General features: G+C 37.0%; 1 protein-coding gene across 1 annotated transcript in view; it reads left to right on the top strand.

Annotated features, from left to right (window-relative positions):
- The window catches only part of ADGRG7 (adhesion G protein-coupled receptor G7), a 33,363-nt gene extending 21,758 nt beyond the window's left edge, over positions 1 to 11,605 (top strand). The window contains 13 exon segments of the mRNA XM_062514869.1: positions 1,217 to 1,310; positions 1,312 to 1,383; positions 3,011 to 3,067; positions 3,286 to 3,332; positions 4,446 to 4,519; positions 5,827 to 5,969; positions 5,971 to 6,202; positions 7,731 to 7,815; positions 8,863 to 8,900; positions 8,903 to 9,017; positions 9,990 to 10,143; positions 11,389 to 11,442; positions 11,444 to 11,605. Coding sequence (XP_062370853.1) covers positions 1,217 to 1,310; positions 1,312 to 1,383; positions 3,011 to 3,067; positions 3,286 to 3,332; positions 4,446 to 4,519; positions 5,827 to 5,969; positions 5,971 to 6,202; positions 7,731 to 7,815; positions 8,863 to 8,900; positions 8,903 to 9,017; positions 9,990 to 10,143; positions 11,389 to 11,442; positions 11,444 to 11,605 — 1,327 coding nt within the window.
- The last annotated feature ends 1,568 nt before the right edge of the window (positions 11,606 to 13,173 follow it).

Here is a 13,173-nt window from a genome sequence, read left to right as displayed (position 1 = left end):
ATATTAACCAGTAGAAAACGAAAAAAAATTATAGTTCCTCTGCTTCAGAAGCTGGTGGTTGTGGGAGAGCTGAGCTTCAAACACGTGCATTTCTGTGACATCACAAGAGTTTCACACCAGGCACCTCAAACCAGCAGACTTGTCCTCAGTCTTCCAATGTAGTATCAGTAACACAGAGACATCACAACAGTATAACAAAAGTGAAGTTAGTAGAGCACTCAGACATCATAATGGTGAACATCAGTCGAACACAAGCCCACGGGAAAATGAGTAATTCAGTCCTCTCACCAGGGTTAGAAGATGTGAAGAGATAAACCAAATAACCCAGCACTGAAATAAAAATCAATGAATAACTCATTAACTGGTCACTGCCATTTCTATTCACTATTTCAGACAACAATACTGTGGAAAAAGAGTGTGATCATGTAATTAAAGCCTTTATCATAATGCCAGTATAACATAACACTCCCCTCAAGACAGATAGATATCAAATCTCTCTGTATTTTCTCTTTTAAAAAGTCCCAACAGATTTCTTCAATGTTAAGTGCACATTTTTGATATTTTGTAGATATAGTTACATTAGTCTCACGTGATGATCAGATGAGAGATCAAATTAGTCTCTCTTGATATTAAATCAAAAGCATAACATCAATAACAAAGTCTATTTAGAATTCAAGATTTTGCTTCCTCACATAAGCTACAGTGAAGATGAGTGATTTAAATCACATAAATGAACTCTAACTTGGTAGAAGTGTGCAAAAAAAAAAAAAGAAAAAAAAAACCAACTCAAAAAGTGGGCTCTGAAGGCAAAAAGCCAGGAAGTCTCTTATCTTCTGACTTTGCACTAACCGTAAATGTCACTGGTGTGACTATTTCTTATTTAGTGTTATTAAAAGTCTGGCCATTTGGACTGTGTGCATATATTAGGATTTAGGATATTATTTTCCTCATTTACCAGTATTTTCCTACAGAAATGATATTAAGAGAAGGATAATAGTTATTTTCACACTCCACCTGAGAAAAAATTGAAGATTTCTTGACATTCATGGGAAGAGCAGGTGTTCTTAACTACTTAAATGGATTATTAAAAAAAATCTAAGCAAAAATCTGTGAATGCTAAATGTGTGCACAAGTATAATGCAGGCTTCTCCAAAAGCACCAGCTTCTCTGATGTTTGCTATCTATACCTACTTATCTCTTCTTTGCCTTGCAAAAGTTCATCAGACAGTGGCAGAGTTGGATTTGTCCTGTACCAAAATGACAAATTCTTCCAGTCCAGGGTTTATCAGAGTCTCCATAGTTTGATGGAGACAAAAATGAGTGATCTCTGGCAACACTGATGGTGGAGTAGTGAGTAGTGTTAAAATAGCCTTCAGTCCTAAGGTAAGAAACACCACGCCCAGTTTGAGCCAGAGGCTGCCCTGGCCCTACTACACTCTTCAGGACTTAGGGAAAGAGACTCCAGCAGAGAGTGGGTGGGGGTTTTTTCTTCAATTTTTGGCAATAGGCAATTGACAGAGTCTTTGGGATGTATAGGTGACATAAGTGAAAGTTATTTGGATTCACATAATCACAGCATCACTAGGTTGGAAGAGAACTTCAGGATCATTGAGTCCAGCCCATGCCCTAACACCTCAAGTAAACCATGGCACCAAGTACCACATCCAGTCTTTTTTTAAACAGATTTGGGATGGTGACTCCGCCACCTCCCTGGGCAGACCATTCTTTATCACTCTTACAGTGAAAAGCTTTTTCCTAATATCCAACCTAATTGGATCAAGCGGGATAGAAAATATTCTTCAACTTCTGTGTGTGACAGCTGATATTGCAGACTCTGTGCTGCTAAACTATGACATTTGTGAGTAAAAGTACATTCCATAAAATGTTACAGGCATACAAGAGTGGGTTTGTCCTAGGATGCATTAGTCCTATATCAAGAATGAAAACACAGGTCTATGGAAGACAGTCCCTATCTCCAGAAGACTACCAAAATTTTGGAAAACAAGAAAAAGTAAACATGACCAGCACAGCCAAATACACATATTAATGTGGGGAATGTTCATTTTTCATGCTATCTTTTAACTCATATTTCCAGATAAAACCATTGTGTGCTTTGACTTCCCTCACCAAGAGTTGATTCCAGATGTTGCTGCTTTCTTCCAGACAATGCTCTTATGTGAGTATCCATTTGTCAACCCCCCTGAATTTTTAGATAATATGTATTTGGAATGGTTTCTCCAGAAAATAGTAGTTGGTTTCTTCTACAATATTTGACAAAGTTTATAACAGACACATACATATGACAGACCAGTAACCATCATCATGGATCCATAAAGCTAAGTGAACCAGGAAATGTGTCATTTCTAAGGAAATAACTGCAACAAATTTTTTTACTCCTATTTTTATTCATAATTTTTAATTGAACTACCTAATACTGTGAATGGTTGTGTTCACTTCTTATTTGCACTCCAAGATGCTTGTTGCTCATTAAAAGTAGTTCTATTTGCTATACTCTGTAGGAGTATGTTTGGAAATGACTACACATCAATTGATGCATGAGTGTGCAAACACCACTGTGCTGCAGGAGGGAGGGAGGGGTCACTCCATTTATCATCTTTGCTTCCTGTTCCAGTGTGGATTCAGCTCTGGTTGGAAGTAACAGTGCTACCAAAAACTGAAAGCTGTTGTTCAGATTACACATAATTCAACTGTCAGTTGTTTAATGCTTAGTCAGTGGGAGCCTGAATCCTAATAACTTGAATAATTCACAGGAATTGGCAATTTCATTGGCAATCTTGACTGAGAAAGGCATATAAAGTAAGTTTAAAATGCTAAATTATGTTGTTACTGAGATCATTCATAAGGTAAACTAGAAACCCATATATCCCTCAGTGGCTGTCAGCTGCCCTTTCAAAATCAAATCACTGTCAGTTCACACTGTTCACTGGTGCCTATCTTTATGTTTCTTTGTGTTACTTACACTTACACTCCTTGCAATCCCAATCCCTAGTACGACACACCTGAACTGCAGCTGTGAAATCATGACTGTATCTTTTGGGATTACACTGTAAACTGTGCAGGTGTAATCACACCACTAATTTTGCTGATCTGATGGTAGGGCATTGTCCTTTCATAATGGGAAGAGTCTGGAGTTGTTTAATTTTTTTGTTTGGTTGGTTGTTTCTAACTCTTAAGACCAGCATGGCAATATAAGGGCATAGGTGCACTCAAGCTAGAATGCACAGGAGTTTAAAGTGTCCCCATGTACTTGTTTCTGCCCCTTAGCTCTGGCAAATTGGGCAAGTTGTGCCCAAGCTGCTGAATAGCCAAATGTATTGGCAACTCCTGGCTTCCTCTGACGTGACCTGTGGCTGTACCGACTTGCTTGTGCACCTCCTTAGCAGGGACAGACTAGCCTAATTCATTCCCCTTGCTTAGCTGTTGGAGTCTCTAGCTCTGCACCTCCATTGCTGCAGCTGGTGGTTAAATGAGGGTTTGTCTAAAGGCTGAAGTGTCCCCAGGTAAAGAGCAGAGTTGCCTGAAATCTGGGCTAGCTGTGGCACTGCCTTGTGCTGGGTAAATAACTCATAGGATTTAGCAGTAACTACTCCCTTTACTTATATGTTTATAAAAGCACTTGCTCTGTAAATATTAAGCTTTCAACTATGAAGTTTTATACATTGCCCTCTTTTACAAACGACTATTTAGGAATGACTGCCTGTTTCTGATGTTTGTTATTCTTTCAGTATTTATTTCAGCTTCTCTAAATAAAACACACCCTGCATAAAACCACATATCTGTGGTCACTAACTTCAGCATGCCAGCATTTCAGAGTTCATTGTTACTGTCTTCACAGAACAGTGCTTCCATATTTGTGCTATTAACTTGTTTCTGTATTTCCCTTTATGTTGTGCATGTTCTTTTTGCACAAAATGACTATATTCTAAATAACATTCCCATCTGTTTATGCAAATGCAACGGCATTTTCTGTTTCACTGAATACATTTACATTTACGTGCTGCTTTACTTTCACTATACAAGCACAGACTGGTTTCAATTTATTATTATTTGTAATATCTTACCCTAGATGAAGAAGTCAAAATTCAGAGTTCTCACCAGTATGAAAAGTTAAAAGCTGCTTTGTTAAGTCTGTGTCACCTTGCATTTTATTATGAATATTTGGTACTGTTAAATCTCTTTTTTGTGTTTTTCACAAGCTTCTCTAGTTTTGGGATACAGAATAATTCTGTGGGATTTAAAAATTCAGGCAGTGGCTAGCAATAATCATAACTTTATAAAACATTCCTGTTTTTATGTGCAACCAGAAACAGAAACTTTAAAAAGAAATTTATCTCATCTCATCTCATCTCATCTCATCTCATCTCATCTCATCTCATCTCATGTAACTGATACAATTGGTTTTCTGGGCATTTCAGATAAAATAGAAATAGGCAAAAATACATTTCTTATATTGGTGTTGGATTTTCCATGGCTGGTCTGGTTATTAGCATTTTGTTTCAAACACTCACTAGATAAGAGGGAAGATGTTAAACTGCAAGTATTTTAGAATAAGTTACAATATTTTGTTCTGTATGTAGTTTGAGGAAAACAATTAAAAGCAGCCAGTTTAGAACATATTGCAATATTATTGATTAGCAAATAATATTTTCAAAAACAGCTAAAACACATAGCATGGCTTGGGACTTGTTGACACTTCTGTTACTACTCTGGCCAGCACAGACCCAGAGTGATATTATAGCTACACAGGTCTGTGACACACACTGAGCTTTTCAGTTCATTATCTCAATACTAGGTTTGAAAAATGTGTCAGTGTTCCACCACCAGCATGACCTCCCCCTCCACCCTGTACTGTACCCTGGTATTACATGTAATATTATTATTACTATTACACTATGTGTAAACAGTTATTTTTTCTAGGCAGTAGCTGCTTGTGCTACTGTTTTATTGTGAATGACTTGATACAAACACAATTGCAGCAAATTTTCTTGATAGACATGCCTGTGACTAATGGTGCCCTGTGATTCTCCTCTGAACAATGAGCAAAGTCATGCCAGCAGAGCTGTAGTTAAAACAGATTAATGCATGTTTCTCATCCTGCTTGCGCTAATGCAGATTTGGAGCAATCCCATCGAGGTTCATGTTTTTAAGACTTTTGGAGCTTCCAGCCTCTGCATTTTAAATGCATTTATTTATGATTATGTTTTATATATATATATATACACATACATACATAAAAATACACACTTATATATGTGCATACATATACTATATATAATGCCAAGGAAGTTGGTGGAGTCAATGTCCCTGGAGGTATGGAGGTGTTTAAGGAAAGACTGGACATGGCACTCAGTGGCAGGGTCTAGTTGACATGGTGGTGTTTGGTCATAGGTTGGACTCAGTGATCTCGGAGGTCTTTTCCAAACTTATTCATTCTGCAAATCTGTGATTCGGAGATAAGATGAAGTGGAGGTTTATTATTCTCTTGCACTTTGGAGAATGGTTAGAAATACTTGTGTTATGCTACCTCACTTCTTAACACTGAATAAAAGGATTCAAAAAAGAGTAGAAGGGAAAATATGGAAATTCTCTGTTCTATTCAAAGTCAGAAAAAACTGATGGATTTGTTAAGCTGTCTGAGAATAATGTTGGTGTAATTCTGCAAACAAGTTATTGTTTTGGTTTCTTTCTGTATTAAAGTGTCTGCTCTCTAGCTTGCTTTTAGAATAAATGAAAATGAGAAAATATTTGACAATTTTTTTAATTTTTATCTTCTTTTTTTCTCCTAAACATATTTCTACCAATAAGGAAATTCTAAACTTACCTGCAAAGTGGATGTTAGTGAGTCTCTTTTTTCTATGCTCATTTTTAACATCACCTTCATCTCTGGAATTGAAAACCAAACTTCCAGGAAGTGCAGTAATCATACCAGCAGCTGCTGGTAGCAGATACTACCAGCAATGCTTTCCTTATGATGCTGCCAGTACCACCTTACTCACCTCCAACATAATGGATCCTCCTGCAGACTCCTGGTGCGCAGCTGTGGCTGTTCTACTGCACTACTTCTCGTTGGCAATATTTCTGTGGTCAGCACTCAGTTCTGCACTGTTGTACTTATTGCTGCTCAGAGCCATGAAGCCACTGCCTGGACCTGTCCTCTTATCCACGTCAGTAATCAGATGGGGTAAGGCTGAAAGTTGTCCATATGGCAACTTTTACAGTACAGAGTACATTCAAGGAGAGTTGTAAAGATAGAAGATCAGCAGAGAGCAATTAGAATCCGTGTCTCTGGGTTAGTGCCACGTGATTTAATAACCTCCTGTTGCTGCTCACATTACTGGTATAACCTGAGCTTGTTTTCATTGTCCTGATAAAACACTGAAATGGATAGCCTGGTCACTGGCACAGCAGCATAGGCCTGTTGGGTGCAGGAGAAGTTTGTAGAGTAATCAAGCATTCAACAATCTGCTTCTACCAACTAAGTAAAAAATCAATTATGATGATTGCATATGTGGACTTAAATTCCTGATTTAGAGATTCCCAGCCAGAGCCCTGAATACATCTAAAAGCAATGAGTGCCTGATATTATCCATTATTTATTATTTATTAATAAGCAAAAATGCATTCTAAAGTCAGTACAGCAGTTAGCAGCAACACTGCAAACTACCCAGAAAATGGAAGAAGTCAGATAGATGCTGACAAAGTAAAGTGAAAATCTCAGGCTCAAGAAACTCTTCTAATACAGTGCATAGGAAACACCAGTTTTCTCATGCTGTATATTCAGCTTTTGTGTTGTACTGTTTCTGATGGCACCCGCCAAGCAGATTTCAATCCTTACTGTTCCATTATTATGTCTTACACTTGCAGAGGCAATTCCTTGGAAACATTTAGAATTTGGGCTACATATGCAAGCCAGAAAAAATTCAGCAAACACTACCTGGCTACGTAGCACTGTGCTCCCTCCTTATGTATTTGAATAACAGCACAGCATTATGTTCTTCTGTGTGACTTGTGACAAGTTACACACATCCAAATCAGCATGATTCTGACTCGCTGCTTTTTTGATCTCTTTTGAGAGCACAGTCATGCATGGCAGTATTTGAATGTCTGTATTAGGGATGCAGAAAGAACAAATTTTAAGGAGCATGTTTATCATCAGGATAAAACATTTTGCATGAGGTTCTTCCCCATGAAATGTGCTGCCTAGTGAGAACTGGTAGGCAGAAGATGCGGAAGACAAGAAGTTAAGCAAAGGGATTCAGGAGGCAAACCTGACAGCCAAGCTTCTTGCAGGGCAAAAGTTACACTGCATCAATATGGTATGAAATGTAATGGTGCTTGGTACAAAATGTTCCTAAATTAGTTTCTCACTTCTGACCAGAAGGTAGGGTTGCACAGTTTTTATAAGGGAGCCCAGGAGGGAGGTTGCTCTTTCACCACTGGTGTTAAAGCTTTTTGATGGCAAAAATCAGCAAGTCATGGACATGAGCTGTCCTCAGAAAAACAGTGCTCACAACCCTCAGTCCTGCCTTTTGTCTAGGCTACAGAAAACCCCTTTAACTTAGTACAAGGCAGGGGAAACATAGATCTTAAAATCTATGGAATTTAGGAGGCAAGAAGTTATTGATGTGGAAGAGAGGTGTGCCTGTGCAACCAAACAATAAATTGTTACTGTCTTTTTTATTATTTATATATTTATTTATTATTGGCAGGAATCCCTGCCATAGTAGTGGGAATAACACTTGCAGCTACTGACAGAGAAGGAATAGCTCTAAACTGTTGACAGGAAGAACTTTAAGTCCACATACTATTACAACACTTGTTATCTCATGTCTTTTGTCATGATTTATTATTAATACAATTCTAAATATATTGTTGGTACACTATTTTGTACTTCTAAGTACTCAAAAGAAATAAAACTCTTCACTTAACCTAGATACTCATTAGAAGGAAATGCATTTTCTCCTTACTATGGATCTAGGGTACTGGATCTACATCTGCCTTGAATCCTTCTGCAAGACTGTGCAGGCCTCTGTGAGTTGAAATGCAAACTGCAGACACCCTCAGCCTAAGTGATAGTCCACCCCTTCACTTGAGCGCATAACTACATTTCAGTACCTACATTTAATGTATTAAAATAATTAAACATACATATATAAATATACATGAAATATATATACCTCACATGTATTTAAAATATGGCCAAAATAACTATATTCCTATTTGCCCAGTGGTTTTGGCATAGGTATTGACTGGAGTGCCCACATACCAAAACAGGCTATCAGGCTGACAGTGTACCTTGGCAACAGTGGATGATACAAAAGAAAGGCAGACTTGTTCAGGAAATGCAAACGCAAACCGCCTTACAGATGGTAGTCATATTGTGATACTCGTTTAGGACATGTGGACTTCTAACTTGAGATTATTGGAAAATGAATAAGAAAAGAGATAAAGGTTGTTACGATAACCTTGTTCTTCTGAAGTTGTCCCTGGTTTTCTTCAACCTTCCTTCATTAGGTCTCCCCTATTACTCTTTGCTGTAAAATATACCTTAAAGATAAACGTGCATGTAGTGGCCAGATATCTACCTGGTTAGTAATACTGCACACTATTATTTCTCTCTGTAGTTTGTTTGATGTATCATTTTGCATTCCCCAGAGAAAGAGAAGCATGATTGAAAGCCCTCATTCCACAAGGAATGGCTGCCTTTCAGAGCTAAGTTGGCAAGATCTAGAAAGCACTGTAAGGTCTTTCAGGATGGAAAGTGGAATATTATTTTGTTTTGTTTTGGTATTCTGACTAATGCAATGTATCTTTTGAAACTACCTCTCTTTATATTCAAAGTTGCTGGCCTGCAGCACTGGACTAAAATCAGAATTTCAGTAAGAGCCCACATTGTGGTAATTTCTCTTGCCAGTCGCACTCACATTCATGTTTAACATATTGATCTTCACCAGTATCAGTATCTCTGTGATATAGAAGAAGATGAATTTGATAAGGTCAGATGGCACAGTACTCCTCATATTTTTCAGCAAATGTATTCCTCAGCCTCTTGACACCAGCTTAGATTTTCTTGTCACAAACTTGGATTTTTGACAAAATCTTTAATTTTAGAGAAATGTATACTTTAAGCAGGCAGAAAATTAATTCAATTTATTACAATGGGTCAGTTTGTTCAAGTGCATATCAATGAACACATTCAGACTTTCATCCCTCTTTTTGGATTGCAGTGTCACTAGACTTGAATGACAGTAATTCCCAGTTTAAATCCCTAAAACTGAGAGAAGAGCAGGTCCAGCCAACTGATAATTATTAATTTCTCAGGACAGCCAAACAACCATGCTAGTTCTCGAGCAGCTTGAAGCAGATTTGCTTGCTCTGTTTTACATCAACACTCCATGTATTGTCACAGGCTGTAAGTCACAGGTTCTCAGTGTATACTGTATTATTTTAAAAAGGGTTGCTTAAATTTTTATTAATTCCATGAGACTGATCCATTCAACAAAACTTTGTACTATTTCTTCAAGTACAATTTTCATGGTTGGAGAAAACAAAATACCTTCTCTCTGAGTCTGTTCAGGCTTGAGAGAAACTGGATATTCAAACTTCACAGGCAGCTAATTCTTATATTGAAAATTAAATGCGTTTGGATGAATTTATAAGCATTCTAAAAAGCTTATAATAGCTAACATGCTAATTTTCAATTGCCTTGGTAGACGTCACTTTTTACATTAAAAACAGATGCATCCAAGATGCATACTCCAAACACAGATTAGTCTGATAAATTTGGTTACATTTATTTTTCTGGATTTCTTCTCCAAATGGTACATCAAACAAATGTAGGGAAGTGTATCTTCTCAAGTTACCTTAATAATACCATTTTGCAATATGGCCTGGAATAAACAGAAAGATTAAAACTCAGATAATGGTACAGATAAAGATTTAATAACTTTTTGTGTATTTGCTTCTAGGAATAAAAAGGATTCAGTAATGAAAAATATTAGCACTATCTCTACAGGGCTAGTGCTTGGGATCACCTGGATGATCAGTTACCTCATGTTAATAAGTAGTGAAAAAACAAGTCATGCTTTCAGCTTTCTGCTTTGCATTTTGAATGCTACCCAGGTATATAATATTTAGTAATTCTGAGACTAATAATTGATATTTAAAAACAAAAATCAGACTTATTTGTTCTACAGCTTGATGTAGGGTGGGAACTTGTTGGAAAGCAGTTATAGGGATTCAGATTTTTTTTCAGAAATGGATGCTGGTCTGTCACACATAAAACTCTTCCCCTTGTACAAATCAAGGTAGGATTTTATTTCAAGGTCAGCACTGAAAAGATTGTTCTGTCTGGGTGACTTCTCTTATACCAAATCATATATAAAACTATTTTCTGAAAGCAGGAAAAAACTCTTCTGCAATAGTTGTTGGAAAGAGTCCCAGGGAAGTAACAAGAGCTCCATGGCTTGAGGCCTTTCACAATGACACTGAAAAAAAGCCTTCTGGAGAGCATCTGCCTCTTCTTTCCCCTCACAGCCCTGCTGGATTCTTGGCCTTGTACTCCTATAAACACATCCCTTCATATAAGGCATATGAAGTACTTGGAGTAATAGATTCTTCATTATTACGCCCCTGGCTATTTTCTATAAAACAGCTAATTGGAAATATGTGAAAATCCACCCATGCCCAAACATAAAGTTGTTTATTAATCAGTTTGATCTACTGAAAACTGAGTGCCTGTACACCAGTGATGACCAGATCTGCAAACTCTGTGCAAAAAGTCCTGAGGTGATCATACCTCACTGATGGACAGATTATGCCTAGGATTTAAAACTGAAATCATGAACAGGAAACAGACATCCATTTATTTAAAAACATGAAGGTTTTTTTGTTGTTGTTGGTGGTTTGTTGTTGTTGTTGTCGTTGGTTTTTTTTTCTCAGGATTCTCCTGTTTAATCCTTAAAATGAGAGTATAGAAAACCAGAATAGAAATGTTAAAGTTTTTATTCCCTTTTTGTGAATCTGACTGAAGTACTGATATAGAACATCATATTTAATGCTTATGACATCCTCAGCCAGGTCTTGTCTTCCTCCTATCAGATGAAAATAATAATATGATCCTGAAACAGGCTCCTGTCATATGCTAACTAATCCATTACAATGTGCAAATGAGGCATCTATAGTTGGGAATAATCTACATGGAATAGTTTTCCTATTGTAGTACTTCTTTTATTTCAAGTTATTGATGTAATTGTTAGCAGTTACCAAAAATAACTTGATGGTTGTTTTTCGAATCAAGTCACATTGACAAATCTTTTCTGGTTTTAACAGCGAAATATTTAGTCCATACTTTCATTTCCCTCACAGGAACTTCAGATTTGTATTCTGTTCACTCTCAGAATACCACTCTTCAAGAAAAAACATTTCCAAAGTGTTTCCTGTTTTCCAGATACCACTGTATCTTCATTCAAAAACACAAAATCTTTCAAAATCACAGCTTGAAAAACATTCACAGGAAACTTTCAAATCAACCCAAACTTTTTCAGACAATATTTTCATGTCTACCTTCCCTAACCGGAACTAGAAACCTGCAGACATGTGAAATACAATCCTGCATTGCTCATTCCTCATTTGTTTCGTACAGTTCTCACAGGCACCTCTGATGATGGACACACTTCTTCAGCTGCAGGTAGCTGGAAATAGATCATAAGCTGAGACCACAAGGAGCCAGGAGCAGGACCACGTGCTGGCAGGACAATGTGACTGCAAACCAGCCAGGCAGCAGCAGAGCCTCTTGGTGTTACTTGTATTCCAAGGTCCTTGGAAGGACCTGAGCTAATGACATTTCTATACTCCAGTACTGACATACAGAAGTTGCTCTCTTTATGCCCTTTCTTTATTACAGGCCCATTGTACACAGCCAATGCACTGCAGCTCTCCTCTCTCTTTCATAAGTAAAAATTCAATTTAATTAGAAATTAAAGGTATCTGAACAAGCAGCAGTTATAAATACACTGTGCATTACACATGAGACTTTCTGAGTGCCTTCTCAGAAGTGTTTCATCAGTCCTGAGAAGTCCTCCATGTCTTAGAAATCCATGCTCTCTTATGAGGTAGAAAATAAGTGTGCTGTAGCATTGATAAAACTCTAAATGAGCAGTCACATCAGCAAGGCTGAAGTTCATCACCACTGCTCCAGAAAAAGCAAAGGAGGTCATTAGAAGTTATTTAGGACAGGTAGCTCATACTTCTTTTTTTTTTTAAAATAGAAAGTTCATGTACCTGTGAGCATCCACTTTTTATTTGTAAGTCATTTGTATAATGCTTGCTTTTGTCAATTCCTCCAATTTCCTTCAGAAATTTTCCTTTAGAAATTTGTGTAATTTCGGAAGGGTGATGCTTCATTGTGTTGTAAAACACAGATAGGCACTGTCAGGATGAGCATTAAGCAGAGCTTAAATGAGCAATAATATTTTCTAATCACTGATATTTTTTCCCCACAAATAAAAGTATTCTTTAAAGAACATCCCATTTAATTTCAAATGTCTCTTTAAAAAAAAAAGGTTCCATATTATTCCAAAAACAAGCAAAAAGCCCAAGAAGAATTTGGAGTATGGAAGTGCTGACTTCTTTTACTAATTAGCCATGCTGTCTCTAAATATTTCAGATATGAATAAAATGTTGTTATTGCCAACACTGAACATGTCTTGCTTAATATAAAACATTTTCAGCACAGTGCCCTCCCACAATTATACATTTTATGGCTTTTTTTTTCCTTTCAACTAGGGAATCCTAATTTCAGAAATGAAACAAACTAAAATGATCTTTTTCAGGTTATATGCTGAATTGTTATAGGAACAATAATTCAGCTCTTATCTACACGTGGAATGTATTTATCTTCATAGTGTAGTGAACTTTGGTATTGTTTGTGATATGTTGAGCTTTAGGGATCACAAAGTTTCTTGTTAACACTTTGGAAACACTGCTTTGATAAAGAAATGGATTGGAGAAAGACTGAATCATCAGTACAAAGTTATGCAATACAAGTGGGAGAAAGTACAATGGATGTAAACATCCAGTTTTCCAGATCTTTCCTGTATTTTTTAAAGCAAAGATGTTTTTCATTGAGAAGACCCAAATATTTCCTAAATA

Source organism: Cinclus cinclus, chromosome 2, assembly GCF_963662255.1.
Source record: "Cinclus cinclus chromosome 2, bCinCin1.1, whole genome shotgun sequence".
Classification (NCBI taxonomy): Eukaryota; Metazoa; Chordata; class Aves; order Passeriformes; family Cinclidae; genus Cinclus; species Cinclus cinclus.
This window is presented reverse-complemented; position numbering and strand designations above follow the sequence as displayed.